Here is an 18,627-nt window from a genome sequence, read left to right as displayed (position 1 = left end):
CTCAGAGGCTCTGCCTCAGCTGGGACTGCAGCCAAGTCCTCAGTCTTGATCCCAATTATCAGGCAGGCTACTCAGGTGGTAGGTTAACTTTCAGTCTTCTTTGGTTTGGTTGGCTTTTCTCCCTGCTCTGTGCTTTGGCATCTCCAAATGAAGGTTTCAGCAGCTACAGGTGGGGAGGTAGTGGCAAAGTGCTACAGTGTGATGCAGTTTTAATAAAAATTTTATTACACAGCCATAATGTAAATCGACACTTCTCCAAATCCAAATGATACTAAATACAGATCTACATGGTGGATCAGAATGACTCCAGCAAATTATATGGATTCTATGATTTTATGTCTTTTAAAACCAGAAAGAAAAAGTCCAAGTTTGACATGATAGGAGAGGTCCCAGCAGCTCCAGGACTCTGCTAGAGTCCAGGCAATGTTTAACAGTCTGTGATTCCACATTTACACAACAGTCTATAAAGAGTTTCGGTCAATGGACTATTCAAGTATATATGATTTTAATGAGTCCATCACCACTCCTTTGCCCAACTGAACTGTCACAGCTACCATATAGCTGTGTTACAGTCATTTACCAATTTTACACAGTCACAATACTTTAAAACCACCCATTGCCGATTTTTTAAAAAATATGTAAACTAAGTTAAAGCAACACTGAGGCTCTACCAAACCCAGAAGAGTTACCAAGTTCATTCTTGTTTCAAAACAACTCTGTGATTTCCCATCATCCCCTTCCTTATACAAAAATTGAGTGAAGTACAGAGTAGAGCTTCTAGATTCCTCTCCCTTTTGTGGAAATCAGCAGCTCTCAGCTGTTTCTTTAGCTTAGTTCTTGGTATATATAGTCAGCTGTACTTTGTTCTGAAAAGATTTGTTAAATGCCACTTTTATTTACACTTGGAGCTTTACACCTGAGAATGATTATCAAGCAGTCAGCTTATCTCTTTTCAAACATTTCATAACGACATACACACCTCTTTGCTGGCTTCACCCTAGCTGCACAACAATATATATGCTTACCATATATATATGTATACACACACACAACTGCACATGCTGGTAACATTTTCAATCTAAATCTTATTGTTTGCTCTCCACATTCATGTTGAATAATTTCTTTTAAAAAACAAAACAAATGTTATTCTTGCCAAAACATCAAAACAGAATCACTAGGAAGACACAGGTACACTGGGTGGGAACAAGACACACTCTATGTTCAGCCAAGAAGCTGTAGGCTGTGCCATGGGATGAGCAAGACACTTTTTGCCCTCCTGGTACCTGCCTCAGGCTTCCCTCCTGCCTGCCAGGACACAGCCTATAAGGCAAGGAGCTAAACTAGGGAGTTTTCTTGAAGATGGGGAGGTGATGGAGGAAGAGAGGGTAGGGAAAGTTACACAGCTACAGCAGTCAGGTCTGTTTAATAAGAAGAATCACATTTAATGAGTTTCTTTCTTGCAGTTTCAGATGCTCAAGTACAGCTGAAAAAAATCTGAAACAGCTATAGACCAATGACAGACTGATACAAAGAGTACTGCGTTTTTAAAAAATGATAAAAAAACCCACACTTACATACACATACACACATACATACATACACACACACACACACTCTCTCTCTCTCTCTCAAATTAGACCCCCCTCCCTCCCCACAAATGTACACTTTTTGGAAACTAAATTGTTTTTGAAAACCCTTCTTCACAGAGACGGGAAGAAGAGAAAGATGAGAGAGTAAGGAGGACTGCAGGTGCCCAATCCCTGCTCCCTCCACAAAGGTCAGGTGCCAAATGTTCAATGGTTGGGTCCAAGGCAGTCTTGGAGAGAAGACTGCCCAGTGCTGCTGCTATAGCCACCAGGGGCTCCAGCAGGAATCCCAGCTCCATGGTAATACTGAATGTGTGTAGAGTGGCCAATGAACTGTGCTGGTTAAAAAAAGAAAAAAGAAAAAAAAAAAAAAGGCAAACACAAATCTAAAGACATGGAAAAAGCCCAACTGAGCCCAGATCCATAATGGGTGGGGCCCAGGGGTTTGGTGGGAGATGGTGCAGACAAGGGAGGTCTATACAGCAAATGGTTTATATTACAGATGACTGGCAGTTTAGAGTCTCTTCCCAGTTCTACTGCTGCTCCAGCCCAAAGAGGGCAAATCAAAGGAAAAGAGGAAAGGCAGGACACTGATGGGCATGCAGGGTCAGAAGCAGCAGGCTGGATACTCTCAAATAAGCCCCCGTCGTTTTTTGTAGTCCTCCAAGTTCAGAGATCTCCTTGGAGCCCCATCCTTGGCTGGAGGAGCCTTGGAGGTGATGGCCAAAGCCTTTGACTCTGTGGGAAAGAACAAATTGGCATGTGAAGTACCTACAAAGTCTTTTAGTCTTGTGCTTCATTCCTTCAGATAGCCTTACTGACTGCAGACTGTAGTCAAATGTAACTGCAGCCAGTCTGACCTGGCCTCTACAGATACTATCCCCATTTCTTCAGTTTACTTTTTTTTTGGTACTGGGAATTGAACCCAGGGGCACTTAACAACTAAACCACATCCCTAGTCCCTTTTTGGTATTTTATTAGAGAGAGGGTCTCCTTAAGTTGCTGAGGCTGGCTTTGAATTCATGATCCTCCTGACTCAGCCTCCAGAGCTGCTGTACCACACCATGTCTGCCTCTCCATTTTTTCATTAAAGTCTCCTCACAGGCCAAGAGAGCTGTGGATCCATATAGTCATCAGTCATCAGTACTTCCCCACCCTCACATACCTGAGCTGGGAACCTGTAAATCAATCTTCACATCAAAATCGTGCACTTTGAACAAGTCTTCTGAGAGGTCACTGGCTGACTTAGAATTCAAATCTTTATCCTTTCCCTGACCCTGGAATAAGAAGAGGAAAACGAATTATAAAGAGCATAAGTATAAGAAGATTTTAAGAAGCAGCAGCCACTAATGGCCAAAGCTCTTATTTAAGTTCATTATATTTTCCTCTAAAGTCCTTTTCTGATTCTCAAAGAGGGAAGACAGGAGAGACCATAGATAAGAGCTTTCTTTTCTGAAGCTTACAATGTCCATACGCCTAGCTTATGTATATAGGTCTGCTTGTCTGTCTTGTTTTTGACAGGTGCAGGGAAAGTATTGCCTGCAACTTCCCTTCAAAAAGATTGCCTTTATTTTGTTTCTGAAGTCCTGACTTGTCACTCAATTGTACAGATATTTGTAAGCTTCAAAGCAAAAAGGAAGACTCATATCTGTGGTATGTGAGAAGGAAGGGTGGGCTTAAGACAATAGGCCATCTTCTCACCCCAGATTTCAGGAATTCCTAGGACAGTCTACCCAAGACTCAAAATTGGGTAGAAAATTTTTTGTAAATGGGAGGTTTTTCTCAGTTTCCCATTTTTGTTTTCACTTATATAACCATCTGATCCTTACAACATGTCAACTGCTTCTCCTAATTATCCTCCAAAGTAGGTAGGGTATATAAAATACTCCCTAAATGTGCTGCAGAGATCTACAAATCAGTGGCCCAAAGACACAGTGGCTTCAACTCTAGTTAAGTAATGGTGCTGAGTTTAGAGTTTAGTTTGTTTGATCAAAATTAAGTTTTGCTGATTATAAAAAACTATGATAGAGAAAGCAATGTAAGTGGGACTCCATGTTCTCCTGTGGGAAAAATCAAGCCCAAACCAGGTAAGGTGCTCACTCAGGGTTCCAGCCAACAGCCTAGCTCTGCAGCCACAGGGTAGTTAGTACTGCACTTGCCTTGCTCATTTCCTTTGGAGCATCTGGTAACACTCCAGAACCATACTTTGCATTTAGCTGGGCCAAAATGGCAGCTTGAACAGCCGGGTCTCTGGACTGAGAAAAAAAATAAGTTATTTTTAGAGACTTTAACATTCAGAGTCTTATTGCCAGATTCTTTCTACCTACTACCAATAATATCATAAGTACCACAGCAGACTCATCAGTAGCTCAGTGGAGTTTTCCTCAAGGCAGCAAAAGAAGGGAAATTAAAAGCTTTTAAAACTACACTTATGGAGATATAGCACAGTGGTAGAGTGCTTGCCTAGCATATGAAGGCTCTGGGTTCAATCCCCAGGACTGAAAAACCAAACAAAAACTAATCCATATCCACACCTGAGTAACACATTATCAATATGAAAACTTGAAATCCAAAGTGCTCAAATATCCAAAACTTTTTGTGCACCAACCGGGTGCCATCAGTGGAAAATTCCACACTTGACCTCATGTGACAGGTTGTAGTCAAAACATAGGCACACTAAAAATATGATACAAAATTACCTTCTGGTGATGTGTAGGACATATGAAATATAAATGAATTTCACATGTAGACTTGGGTCATATCCCCAAGTTATGTAAATATTCAAATATACCTCCCCCACCAATCCAAACTTTGAAACACTTTTGGTCCCAAGCACTTTGAATAAGTTACTTTAGGGACTGCACTGCACTATAAACCCACCCTGGTACACAGGGGTTAGTCACAGGGTTTTTATGAATCCATGTCAGGTTTTCACTACCTGTGTGACCTATAGCAAGATAAAAAAGGAAGTTTCTGGACTCAAGAACTTGAAGCAGGCAAGCAAATCCCAGCTAGGAAAACATTATTTTTAACTTCTTTATTAATTTCCTAATGGAATTCATTTTATGTCCTAGAATCTAGGTCCTGACTAAAAATGTCCTCTTTAGGCACTCACATTAGAGACGATGGTAGGTTTGCATTGCCGCCTGGTAAAGGGATCCATCTGTTGGTTTTTCATGTTGTGACTTTCAGCCTAAAACAGAGAACATGTATTAGAGAACCATACCTCCTTTCCCCATCCTCTCATTCATCATAAGCTTGCTTATAAATAATCTCTTTGCAAGGGGTGCAGGGAGTGGGGGAGGGGAACAACAACCTAGAAGTTATTATCCTTTCCCTTTAAGAACACCAGAGTAGCTATCAGGGCAACAACCAAAAATCAGAAACTGGTAAGAATGAATGTCTGTGGAGTAGTCTAAGGGCAGAAAGGGGTAAAGCAGAGTAGAAGACTGCTGTTTTTCATTATAAATTAATAAATTACATGGGTGAACGTACACAGAGAATTAGTATATGCTAAGTATATGTGTTATTTCAATGATTTAAAAGATAGACTTGAGCAACATGTAGGAAGATTTCATATCATTCTATTTAAATTTTTTCAATGATTCAGATAAAGTTGTCTTACTCACCACAAGGGCCTTCTCAGACTCCACAATGTTCCACTCCCTGTTCCGCTGGTTGATATAACTATGGGATGAGTAAGAGATGAGTCAGTGGACCATAAAAGGGATGTAGTCTCGGAGCCCTGACCCCAGAGATCTGGAGAGTCAGTGTAGCACAGTGTGTACAAGGCCACAGGCTTGCCCAATAATTTTGGCCAAGGTCTTCAGACCATGGATAGGGGCCCAACCAAAATAGGCTCAGTTAACACACCTGATAGCAGATATGTTCTTGGTCCGCTGGCGGTCCAGGGCCTCGGCTCGCTCCTCCAACTCATTCAGCTGGTCTTGGATTTGTTTTGCCTTGTCCTGATCTCCCAGGTCTTCAGCCATGGCCTGCACACAGAGAAGCATGTAAGCTCTTGGCTATGATTGCTGGAAGGGGATTCTTGATATACAGCCTAATAATATATGCAGTTTATTAATTTATGATGAACAAATGACAAGAGATGTGAAAGAATAGTGAAGAGATACTTTACAAACACAAAATGTGTAATTTTTCTTAAAGTACACTGCCATATAGCTACCTGGCTATGGACCCCTAGTGGCAGCAATATGTAAAACCCAGGTCCACATGGCTAAACTATCATAACAAGGCTCACCCCATCAGGATTTGAAGAATGGAAAACCACCTACAATAATCGGGCTTGATAATATCAGTTGTCTGTTTAGACCCAGTGAGGAATAGTAGGTCTTAACAGGTCTTTTTTTGTTTTGTTCTTGCTATTGTGGAATGAACTCAGATGTGCTTTACTACATCCCCCTTTTTAAAATTTTGAGATGGAGGTCTCACTAGGTTGCTGAGACTGACCTGAATTTATAATCCTCCATCTCAGCCTCCTGAGTCACTGGGATTACAAGTATGCAACACCACACCTACCTTTGGTGTAGGGGGGGGGTCTATTTTACTACACATGAAAGTAAAAGGACTAGAAAGTAACAAGAATGGAACAATTTCAATTTATAGACAGGAAAATGGCCGAGGAATTTCACAAAGACATCAAGAATACACTGTGTTGCTTATAACTGAGCTCAGAGTTTTGTCCCAATTCTGCTATCATTAACTTAGCAGAAGATATACTAGTAGTTTGATTTCCATATCTCCTTACAGGATGGGCAAAGAGGCTCGAATACATGTCCTTACCTTTTCCTTTAGCAGCTGAGTCTTCTTCATAGCATAGTTGGGTGGAGCTTTTCTGAACCTTTCTTTCTCTTTAACAATCTGTACCAGAGAGGAGATACCAACAGTGAGGTATTCCTAAACTATTTCTGTAGACAGGCTAAGTGAGCCCATTTTGGAGGCAAGCAGCTAGTTAAAAGGGGACTGCTCTTCCTATAGCGGCGTCATGCACCCAAGAGAGAATGAGTTCATTCCAAGGGATACTATGCTGCTTCCAGGGTCACAGAGATTCTTCTGGGACAGTCTGAAGGAATATGCACCAATGAACAGCAGCAGCCCAAGGGCCTGGTATTGTAAGGCTAGCCACTGTCCAAGAGAACAGAAATCAAGGAATTCTGCCAAAATATTTTGGAGAAAGAAACTTCCAGAAGGACCAAACCTAGCAGAATATATAGCCCTGATCCCTAAATATATTGAGTCTACGTAATCTAATCTGCAGATGAGAATATACAGAGAAAAACTCGACGAACTATGAATAATAAGGTAGCAGTATTAGTATTCCCTCATCTTCATGCATACCTAAAAATATCAAGATATAGGGAGAAAATAAAATTATGATCTCTAAACCCTGATGAACTTGATAAACCTCCAGGCTCTGGGGTACCAAGGTTTCTTACCTCTTCAATGTCCTGATCGTTGAATTTATAATTAAGAGCTTCTTTAATAGATAATTCCTTTTTATTGATTTCATCTAGAGTGGGCAACTGCATGCCAGCAGAGAACATCTGGACCAAAATATGAGAAAGGTTATTAGTAAAGGATTCGGGAAAGAGACTTTTCAGTGTTTGCAAACAACCGCTAGGGAAGCTCTAGACACTTACCGCTTCTTTCCACTTCATGAATTCACTTTCAGTAAATTCTTGGTTTGAGACAAACTCTAGGCGGAACACTCGTTGGTCATTACCATGCCTACATAAAAGAGAGACGGCATTTCCAAGAAAGTGTGTGTTGACTCTAGGATCAGCAAAGCAATCCTACTACCTCTGTGTACCTTCTATCTCTGGCTACCCTTTGAAATCATCTAGAATTTGATTCTGTTTGTATGGCCACTTCCTAGTCCAAATGGCTCTTTTAAAACAAATTAGGGGAGACAATGGAGTGAGGATGTGGGAGGGAAACGGAGAGATCATGGTGACCAATATAGGTCCAGGGGTAGCCACGTCCATCACAGCTCTTTGCTGTGTGATCCTGGCAAACTACTTCTATTCCTTTCTATGGGGTCTTTAGAATTCTTAGGGTCCACTGGGTGCAGTGGAGCATGCCTGTAATTCCAGCAACTTTGGAGGCTGAGACAGGAGGATCGCAAGTTCAAACCTAGCCTCAGCAACTTAATGAGGCCCTGAGCAAATCAGCAAGACCCTGTCTCTAATAAAATATAAAAAAGGGTATGGCTTGGTGGTTAAGCACCCCTGGGTTCAATCCCTGGTACCAAAACAAAACAAAACAAAACAAACAATATTAGTTCCAAGAGGCAGGGATTTGTGTATGTCTGTCTTGTTCTTTCCTTTAAACTGATGATCAGAACTGTACCTAGCACAAATGTTGAGTGAATGACATGTTCAGTTTACTGAAGAGGAAACAAAGTCCTGAAAGATAACTTGACTTTTCAAAGATGAATTTAGTTAAGTGAGAGAGCCAGGATCAGAAACAAGCCTCTTGACCGTGTTCGCTGGGCATTTTCTCTTATGACTCAAAATCATTCTTCTGTATGTCCTAGTACTTCATATTCCTGTCTCCCCAGCCTTTTTTTTTTTTTTTTTTTTTTTTGGTGGTACTGGGGATTGGACCCTGGGCTTTGTGCATGTTAGGCAAGTGCTCACCACCCACTGTTTTTGATTTTATGCTGTCACAGTGTCTTACTAAATTGCCCAGGCTGGGACCTTGGGAGAAAATAATATCTGGAGACTTTCCCTATAGGTAAAGATAGAATGAGTTCCTTTAGGGTACCTTGTGGGACCACATAAAAAGCATTCATAGTAACAGGAAACATTACACTGGAGGCAATGACAGCTCAACAGGCAGTGCCTGTTTAAAGAGGGAACCAAAGCTGCCACAGCAGTGCCTCTTACCGTAGTTGTAGCCCTTTGTTTGTTCTGGTACCACCCAGCTGGTAAACTTTGGCAGTTTCCACAACACCTGTGATCTCAGCAACCTAAGTGAAAGGATAGAGACACCAGTCAAAAAGAAGACTCTTCAGAGCTCTCTATATAACTCTTCCTTTGACTCTATCTACCCGAACACAGACAAGCAACCCTGTGCTGAGAGTAGCCTACAACTGTCAGGTATTCTGTGTTTCTATCTCAAATTTGGAATTCAGATGGCAAAGCACAGGGACCCCTGTGCCCAGGGTAAGCAAGCTCCATGAGCAGAGACAATTGGCCTGGTGAGGCCCATTAGCTTTCCTAAACTAAATCTACCTTTATTAAGGGATGTACTTGGGACTTCAGAAGTTGAAAAATAATAATAAGGGGCTGGGGTTGTGGCTTAATGGTGGAGCACTTGCCTAGCATGTGTGAGGCACTGGGTTCGATTCTCAGCACCGCATATAAAATAAAATAAATAAAATAAAGGCCCATCAACAACTAAGAAAAAAATTAAAAATAACTACAAACAAATAATAAATTTAGTCTCCTTTGGAGAGAGTTGCTTAGGCTGGTCTTGAACTCCAGGGCTTAAAAGATTCTGCCTCAGCCTCCCAGATATCTGGGACTACAGGTATGACATTACCAGTTCTAGAGGTCAAATTTTTTTTTTTTTTAGGTAGTGCTAGGGATTGACCCCAAGACCTATATTCCAGCCCAACGTACAGGTCAAATGTTTGGATATTAGGTATTAAAACCATGCCTTGGACATGCTAGGCAAGTGCTCTACCATTGACTTATATTCCAAGCCCTTTTTATTTTTTGAGACAAGGTGTCACTAAGTTGTCCAGATTGGCCTTGAACTTGTGATCCTCCTGCCTCAGCCTCTCAAAACAGCAGGGATTACAGGTCAGGTATACACCACCTATACCTGGCTTGGAGGTAATTTCTTGCTTTTTTTTTTTGTACTGGGGTGGAACTCAGGAATACTTTACTACTGAGTATATCCCCTATCCTTTTTAATTTTTTTTTTTTGGGGGGGGGGTGCTGGGGATTGAACCCAGTGGCATGCAACCCCTAAGCCACATCCCTAGCCCTTTTTTATATTTTATTTAGAGACAGGCTCTCATTGAGTTTCTTAGAGCCTCACTAAGTTGCCGAGGCTGGTTTCAAATTAGCAATTCTTCTGCCTCAACCTTCAGAGCTGCTGGGATTACAGGCATGAACCCACTACACCCAGCATCTTTTTAATTTTTTTTTTTTAGGAAGGGTCTCTCTAAGTTGCTGAGGCTGGCCTCAAACTTGCGATCCTCCTTACTACAGCCTCCCGAGTCACTGGGATTATTGGCATGCATCACTAGGCCCAGCTTAGAGATCAATCTTTATCAACCAAATGTGAAGACCATGGAGGTCAGTTTCTGTTGTACAGCTTTCTGGAACATGGCATGGCTGCTGGCTCCCATTCTAGGAGATAAACACATTAAAACAAGATAATCTAGAATAAAACAAAAATAAACAAGAGAAAAATCAAATAGCTATGTTCTTCTAGCCATTCAGATGATAGAGGCTGTGTTGGAACATACAAATAGCCTGTATAAAGTTGGAGTTATTTTATATTCTCTTTAACTTCCCTGGTCCTAGAAGTTTTTTTTAGTAATTTATTATTTGAATAAATAGATCTTACAGATTATGTAATTTCCAAAAACTACTTCATAGCTGTTTCCCTTTTCCTTTTGTACTGAAGGAGCATAGAGAAAATTGTTCTAAATCCAAAACCACGAGTTTCTTGGGCTTCAATTACTTTTCCTGGCAGCAGGTTTGCGAATCACATCTCCAGTCACTATAGATTTTCACTCTTCTATGGGCATCTCATGGAATCTACTTTCTATTCTAGTACAGTTTGGATCTTAGGTGTCTCTCAAGGCCCACATGTTAAAGGCTTAGTGCCCAGCTTGGCACTACTGATGGGTGATGAAAATTTTAAGAGGGGAGGCCTCCTGGGAGATTTTAGTTCTCTGGGGCATGCTCTCAAAGGGCATTATAGGATCTTGGTCTTTGTCTTTCTATCTTTCACATATGGGCCATGAGATGAGTGGTTTTTCTCTCCTTATGTGCACCGCTATAATGTGTTGCTCCCTCAGAAGAGACCCAAAAGCAATGGGACTGACTACCCGATCACGTTTATGATACTCATAAAACGTGAGCCAAAATAAAATTTTCATTTGATCATCTCAGGTATTTGTTACTGTAAGAAAAGCTGACTAAATACACAGTCAAATGTTGGCAAATAGATTTGCTTAGTATCTCCTACCTCCAGGAGGGTATCATTATGTTTAAAATATGGACATCTGGGATGGTGGTACACACCTGAGATCACAGGCACTCAACAGGATGAGGTGGAAGGATTGCAAGTTTAAGGCCACTGACATGGTGAGATGCCCATCTCAAACAAACAAAAAAGAATGAACAAACAAACAAATAAATAAATACCAAGGACAACTGTCCAAGGAAAGAAATACCAACCCGGTAAACTGGTTTGCTGTTATGGTTTCCAATGCCAATTCGTACAAAACATCCTGTGACAGTTTTAGCAAAGAAGGGCATATGACACCAACGTTCTAGCTTATGCCGTGATAATCGAACTCTATTCAACTCTTCGGGTAGGGAAACTGGTTGTGATTTTGGAGGGATCTCTTCCTTCCTGTAGGAAACAAAGTGGCAGTGGGAAAAATATTCAGCCTAAAAACAGAATAAGATACATAAATAAACACCAAATTCTTAAAACTTAAAATACAATGATTAACCTAGTAGGAGAAATAAATAAAACATCAGAAAATAGTTAATCCGGGCTGGGAATGTGGCTCAAGCGGTAGCACGCTTGCCTGGCATGCGTGCAGCCCGAGTTGGATCCTCAGCACCACATACAAACAAAGATGTTGTGTCTGCCGAAAACTAAAAAATAAATATTAAAAAATTCTCTCTCTTAAAAAAAAATAGTTAATCCTGTTTCTAACCAGTAGTGTGAACTTTTTTTTTTTTTTGGTACCAAAGTGGTTAAGGGTTGCTTAACCACTGAGCCACAGCCCTTTTTTAATTTTTTTTTGAAACAGGGTCTCACTAAGTTACCTAGAGCCTCACTAAGTTGCTGAGGCTAGCTTTGAACTTGCAATCCTCTTGCCTCAGCCTCCTAAGATGCTGAGATTATAGGCATGCGCCACTGTGCCGAACTTGTAAAATGTTTTGAATGAGATACCATTCCAGAAAAGAAAATTGATGAGCCAGGCATGCAGGAGGATTCAAGTTCAAAGCTAGCTTCAGCAACTTAGTGAGGATGTGTCTCAACCTAAAATATAAAAAGGACTGAGGGGATATGACTCAGTGGTTAAGCAAAGGATGGAAAGAGGGAAGGAAGAAAGGAAGGAAACTAATGATTAAGGCCAATCTGAGGGTGACACGAAGTTAGTTCCCATCTGCTAGGTCCAGGGGGAATGTTTAGTAGTGCAGCGCAGGAGCCAGAGGCAGAAGAAAGTAATGGGCTAACGTGCTAGGGAATCTCAGTTCATCAATTCAGGGTACTGAACCAAACAAGTCACAGCCCAAACAAGATTTTGAAAACTACACAAAGCTTTTTTTCAAAGAACCCAACCATCCTGCCTACTAAACCAAAATGTGAATAGCTTACTCCTCTTCTTCATCAGATGACGATGTTCGGGATGAGCGATCTGACTTTTCACTGGACTTGTCATCCTCTTCCTCCTCCTCATCATCAGAGTAAACCTCACTGGTTTTTAATGGCTGTTTTTTGGCAAGGAGTTCAGCTAGAAAGAAGAAGAAACATTTAGCCAGATACTCTGAAGATGAAAATGAATTATCTTTCATGTTTGAGAAGAAACTGAAACCTAGAAGAGGACTTAGACAACTCTATCCTCTCTGGACTAGACTGAGATAACCTGAGCTACAGTGTAAAATCATTTAGGCACCAAATATTAGAAAGGCTAGAAGGTTGTTAGTGAGTGGGCAGAAAGGGTCAGGAGCACTACTGAGAGTAGTCTTTTATTGCACTCAAGATGCTTCAAGATGGGCAAGAAAGAGGGAGAAAAACTCAATTATCTTCAGAGAGTTTCTGATAAAAACCTTATTTTGAATGTGTATTAATATTTGTAATAGCAGAAGAACAAAAACAACCCAAATGTCCACAAATAGGGGAGTGGCTGAATACCCCTGGTACATCCACCCAGTGGGTATACTATTTGGCTATAAAAACAAAAACAAGACATAACATCACATTCTGAGTCAGAAGGTGTTTGTTTTGTTTTTTGGTGACTGAACCCAGGGCCACTATATCCCTGAGCTATATCCCCAACCCTTTTTATTTATTTTCAAACAGAGGCTGGTCTCAAACTTGCCATCCTCCTGCCTTAGCCTCCGGAGTCTCTGGGATTATAGGCATGTGCCACTTGGCCAGAGTGCTTTTCTTTTCTTTTTTTAAAAAATATTTTGTTAGTTGTCAATGAACCTTTATTTTATTTATTTACATGTGGTGCTGAGGAACGAACCCAGTGCCTCACACATGCAAGGCAAGCACTTTACCACTGAGCCACACCCCAGCCCTGCCAGAGTGCTTTTAAGGAATCAAATAGTAAATATTTCAGGTTTGCAGTTTGCCGCCTCATTGTCTTTTTTTTTTTTTTGGTAGATGGACACAATATCTTTATTTATTTCTTTTATGTGGTGCTAAGGATTGAACTCAGTGCATTCCAGGCAAGCGCCCAACCACCCAGCTACAACCTCAGTGTCTCTTGTCTTAACTATTCAATTAAGGTGGTGTAGCATAAAAACAGCCCTGGGCAATATGTAAATAAATGGATGCAGTTAAATCCCAATGAATGTTTTTTCCCTCTCTATATTGGGATTAAACCCAGGGCTTTGTACATGGTAGGCTAGTTAGAGAGCTATCACTAAGCTACATCCCTAGCCCTGCCTTGTAAACTTCGAGTAAACAGTATTATAAATGAGTTCAATAAGTTTATTACAAAAAAACAAAGGAAAAACTCTGACATTCTTGAATTAGAAATGGTATCACAGCTCAGCATGGTGGCACACACCTATAATCCCAGCTATTTGGGAGACATTAGGGAGGATCACAAATTTAAGATCAACCTTGACAACTTAGCAAGACCCTGTCTCAAAAAAAAAAAAAAAGAACATAATATGTAGTGCAGTAGTGGTAGAGCACTCTTGGGTTCCAGACAACTCTCGGAAGGCTAAGGCAAGAAGATTACAAGTTTGAGGACAGCCTGGGCAACGTAGTGAGCCCCTATCTCAAAATTTTAAAAGTTTTGGGGCTAGAGTTGTAGCGCAGTGGTAAAGCCTAGCACATGTGAGGAACTGTGTTCGATCCTCAGCACCACAAACAGGGGCTGGGGTTGTGGCTCAGTGGTAGCATTATAAATCGAGTTATATTTGTATAAGTTTATTACAAAAAAAAAAAAAAAAAAAAACCAAAGGAAAACCTCTGACATTCTTGAATTAGAACTGATACCATGGCTGAGCATGGTGGCACACACCTGTAACCCCAGGCTGGTTGTGTGGGTGGGTGTCTTACTGGGGAATAAACCCAGAGGAGCTTTACCACTGAGCTACATTCCAACCCTTTTTATTTTTTATTTGGAGACAGGGTCTTGCTAAATTGCTGAGGTCTTGCTAAACTCCTGAGCTCAAGCAATGTTCCTGCCTCAGCTTCCCCAATAGAGGAAGCAGGCACAAGCCACTGTACCCAAGTTCATGCTAAACTTTATCCTTTAAAAAAAAAAAATTCTAGCTCTGCACACTGAAAGCCTTAAAAATAATAGATAACTGAATAGTATAAGTGTTCCTTGTGTCCAGACTGTGATCTCTAAATACAATTTCTGGGGCTGGGGATGTGGCTCAAGCGGTAGCGCGCTCGCCTGGCATGCATGCGGCCTGGGTTCGATCCTCAGCACCACATACAAACAAAGATGTTATGTCCTTGTGTCCGCCGAAAACTAAAAAAAAAAAAAAAAAAAAAAAAAAAAAATTAAAAAATTCTCTCTCTTTCTCTAAAAAAAAATAAATAAAAAATAAATAAATAAATACAATTTCTCATGAAAAAGGGCTCCTTAGAGAAATGTCTGATTCCAAATCCAGAAAGTAAGAAAGTTATAAAAATGAGGGGTGGGGGGGTTGGGGTTGTGGCTCAGTGGTAAAGTGTTTGTCTAGCATGCATGAGGCACTGGGTTTGATTCTCAGCACCATATACAAATATTAAAAAATAAAGTTCCATCAACAACTAAAAAATATCTTAAAAAAAAAAAAAATGAAGGGTGGTAGAGCACGTGCCTAGCCTGTATGAGGCCATGGGTACAATCCAGTACCACCACCAGCACCATCACCACCAAAAATAAAACCAAACCAAACCAGGATTTCTGGGGTCTTGTGTTAAAGGGCTTATTACAACTAGTTGACAAACTGAGTATCAATAATAATAATCACAGCAATGGATTAAAACAAATAAAATAGGTTAAAATCCATGAGTTCACAGGGATATTCAAAATAAACAAACCTCACTGGTCATTTCTGGTAGTTGCTAAGGAACTATTTCATATCTTTGAAGACTGGTAAATAAAGGAAAGTAAATCAAACATTTATCCTACCTTTCCTATTAAAAATGAACCTGGGGGTAACTAAATAGTAAATGAGAAAAGTTTTTTTTTTTTTTTTTTTAATAGGAGGAGATCAGATATTAAATAAGGAATGACAGATTAGAGTATTATTATTATTATTTATATTTTAGGTACTGAGAATTGAAGGCAGGGGTGCTTTACCACTGAGCTACATCCCTGGCTAATCCTCCTCTTCTTTTTTTTTGGTACCAGGGATTGAATTCAGGGGTACTCAATCACTGAGCCATATCCCCAGCCCTATTTTCTATTTTTTTATTTAAAGACAGGGTCTCACTGAGTTGCTTAGCATCTCACCATTGCTGAGACTGGCTTTGAACTTGTAATTCTCCTACCTCAGCCTCCCAAGCCCCTGGGATTACAGGCATGTGCCACTGCGCCCGGCTCCCTGGCTCTTAACAATTATAATTGGTTTATTTTTATTTATTTACTTATTTTTTTCTTTAAGTTCATTAGAGGTAGGGACCCTCTCTCTCTCTCTTTTTTTTAATATTTATTTTTTTAGGTGTAGATGGACACAACACAATGCCTTTATTTTTATGTGGTGCTGAGGATCAAACCCAGGTCCCGCCCATGCTAGGCGAGCGTTCTACTGCTGAGCCACAATCCCAGCCCCAAGTTTATTTATTTATTTTTTTTGAGACAGAGTTTCACTAAATTGTCCAGACTGCACTTGAATTTACAACCTTCCTGCCTCAACCTCTCAAATCATTGGGATTATAGGCGTATGCCACTGTATCAGACATTATCATTTTACAATTTCCAGTGAATTAAATGATCTAAGTCGTGATCATTAATGGCTGTGACAGAACACATTACTATTTCCTATTCTTCATACCATCCTGTACATGTGCCTTCTATCATATAACTCCGTAATTTCAGTTCCTCCCAGCCGAGAGTGATACTATGTCAACTCTAAGTCTCAGTCTTAACAGGTACTTTGTGTTTCTGCTTTCCCCTTTTATACTTCTGTTGTCACCATGATTAAAAATGGTCCTCCTTGGGGCTGGGGCTGTGGCTCAGCGGAAGAGCGTTGGCCTAGCACGGGTAGGACCCGGGTTTGATCCTCAGTACCACATAAAAATAAAGGCATTGTGTTGTGTCTATCTACACCTAAAAAAAAAGGTCCTCCTTGGTCCAAGGAGGAAGAGAGACAGGTAGAGCAGACCTGACTCCCACCTGCAGCTTGGAGACAATCCCAGCTGAACTCATACTGATGCACATGTAGGGAACAGGTTAGTGGTTTATTACTTTACATTATTGTGGTAAAAGCTGCCTAAAAGAGCTGGTAACACCACAAGACAGTCAGATATTAAAAATCAGCTTTCCTAACCAAACTAAAGCAACTAGCAAAACACAAAACAAACCCAAATCTAACCAATTCTCTAGTTTTAACTAACAATTCACAAGAAATTCAAGGGATTAGAGGAACACACCCAATACCATCAATGGGATACAGTCAGCATTGTGGGAAACAGACAAATGCATACATGGTTTCTTCAGCAAACAAACTACAAAGGGGACAAAGAAACAAGGAGAAAAACTAAGAGCTTATGTAACTTAAGGGATGCATTAATAAATCACAAAATGTGGACTCTAAGTTCCCGATTCAAACAATAAAACCAATATTTTTTAAGTTATAAAACAAACACAGAAACTTTAGTATTGACTAGATATTTGATCATATTAAGGGATTCATTGATACTATTTTTAAGTGTAACAATGATATAGAAGTTAGGTTTAACACAAGAGTCCTAGCCAGGTGCAATGGTGCATGCATATAATCCCAGCAACTTCAAAGGCTGAGGCAGGAGAATCACAAGTTCAAAAGCCAGCTTCAGCAACTTAGCGAGATCCTATTTCAAAATGAAAAATAAAAGTTTGGGGATGTGGCTCAGTGGTTTAGCCCCTCTATGTTCAATCCCTGGTACCACATAAATCAAACAAACAAGAGTCCTTATCTATAACAGACATATATTGTTAGAAATATGATGATGTTAGGATTTAATTAAAAAAATAATCTTAGAGGATTTTAGATTTAACAAGATTGGCCATGAGATGAATATGGAGATTGGATAATGGAATATAAAGGTTCATTATACTATTCTCAGCATGTCTGGAACTTTTCATTATAAAGAGTTAAACAGGGGGGAAAATAAATATGGCCACCAGTGAGTCACACTGTATAACTGAAGACACATAGTAATCATTACATTCCCTCACTTACCTGTTCTGTTCTTGCGTTTTTCTCGCTCTGCTTTAAGCTCCTCCATGGCTTGAGATTTCTTATCTAATTTCTCATCCCGTTTGGAACGACGTTCCTTATTGTGGGATGTTACCTAGGAAGGAAAGGATAAATAGGATGGCCTTTTTGTTTTTACTAATTGCCGATAAGATTCTCTATACCCAACAATTAATGTATTCAGTCTTTTATGTGAATTTATGTTGACTTCAGAAACTTAAAACTTGTATAAGTAGAGAGCATCCTCTTGTGGACAAAGAGAATAGAGCAGTGAAATCAGCTTATTTTATCTGCCTAATAAACAGTAAGCTAAAGAATTACCATGGGGGGCTGGGGATATAGCTTAGTTGGTAGAGTGCTTGTCTATCATGCACAAGGCCCTGGGTTCAATCCCCAGCACCAAAAGAAAAAGAAAAGAATTATCCAAGTAAACTCTGTAAGAATACATAGATTATGATCTAATATTTGTTGATAATTCATGATGAATGCAGAGATGATTTATTTTCCTAGCTATAGTTATACCAAGTCTAGAATCACATACACTCGAGTAAACATCATAACCGATCTGGTTACTTAGGACCAGAGAGGCTTACCAACTTTTTCTCAAGTGATGCTCGCTCTAGTGGGCTCCTATTTAAATGCAGAGTGAAAGTGTCCTAAGGAGTTAACCAATTTGGCTAATGGTAAAATGATACATCCAGAGATAAATGAGCTAACTAACCTTCCACTAATTTCCTAGGAGGATTAACATAAATCTACCTCTACCTCAAAGAGAAGAGGTATTCTCTTTGGATTATGAGGCCATTGAATCTCCTACCTGAGATTCTTGAATCTGCGTCAGCTTTTTCTTTTCCTGCTCCTCTTCTTGCTTTTTCTTTTTTTCTTTCTTTTCTTTCTTTTTGGCTGTTTTTAGTTTTTTCTTGATTTCAAACCTGGTTAAAAGATATTTGTTTGATTTTTAAAAAGCAATGAAATATATATAAAGATTAATTTCTACTAGAAGAAAGAAGTAAGTATAAGGAAGGAGTTAGTAAACACTTTGGCATTCTGCAAGAAATTCCAATGTATCTTGTATGCATATTAATACAATGGGGTGTGGCTCAGTGGCAGAACACTTGCCTCACACATGTGAGGCACTGGGTTCAATCCTTAGCACCACATAAAAGTAAGTAAACACA

At 40.0% G+C, this 18,627-nt stretch overlaps 1 protein-coding gene across 2 annotated transcripts in view; it reads right to left on the bottom strand.

Moving 5' to 3' along the window:
- Positions 1–202: 202 nt before the first annotated feature.
- Rtf1 (RTF1 homolog, Paf1/RNA polymerase II complex component) overlaps positions 203–18,627 on the bottom strand; it is a 61,463-nt gene continuing 43,038 nt past the window's right edge. For both annotated transcript variants that reach the window (XM_046461640.1, XM_046461641.2), the window contains exons 5-18: positions 18,267–18,381; positions 17,435–17,546; positions 12,189–12,324; positions 11,030–11,207; positions 8,495–8,577; positions 7,247–7,334; positions 7,043–7,150; positions 6,390–6,467; positions 5,460–5,581; positions 5,216–5,273; positions 4,702–4,779; positions 3,746–3,841; positions 2,752–2,863; positions 203–2,324 (exon numbers count right to left, since the gene is read on the bottom strand). In XM_046461640.1, the coding sequence (XP_046317596.1) occupies positions 2,218–2,324; positions 2,752–2,863; positions 3,746–3,841; positions 4,702–4,779; positions 5,216–5,273; positions 5,460–5,581; positions 6,390–6,467; positions 7,043–7,150; positions 7,247–7,334; positions 8,495–8,577; positions 11,030–11,207; positions 12,189–12,324; positions 17,435–17,546; positions 18,267–18,381 (1,471 nt within the window). In that variant the 3' untranslated portion in view covers positions 203–2,217. The remainder of the gene's footprint in view (positions 2,325–2,751; positions 2,864–3,745; positions 3,842–4,701; positions 4,780–5,215; positions 5,274–5,459; positions 5,582–6,389; positions 6,468–7,042; positions 7,151–7,246; positions 7,335–8,494; positions 8,578–11,029; positions 11,208–12,188; positions 12,325–17,434; positions 17,547–18,266; positions 18,382–18,627) is intronic.

The sequence above is a fragment of the Marmota monax genome, unplaced genomic scaffold (genome assembly GCF_021218885.2).
Source record: "Marmota monax isolate L192 unplaced genomic scaffold, Marmota_monax_Labrador192_F-V1.1 WCK01_AAM20220418_F8-fsc00001, whole genome shotgun sequence".
NCBI lineage: Eukaryota > Metazoa > Chordata > Mammalia > Rodentia > Sciuridae > Marmota > Marmota monax.
This window is presented reverse-complemented; position numbering and strand designations above follow the sequence as displayed.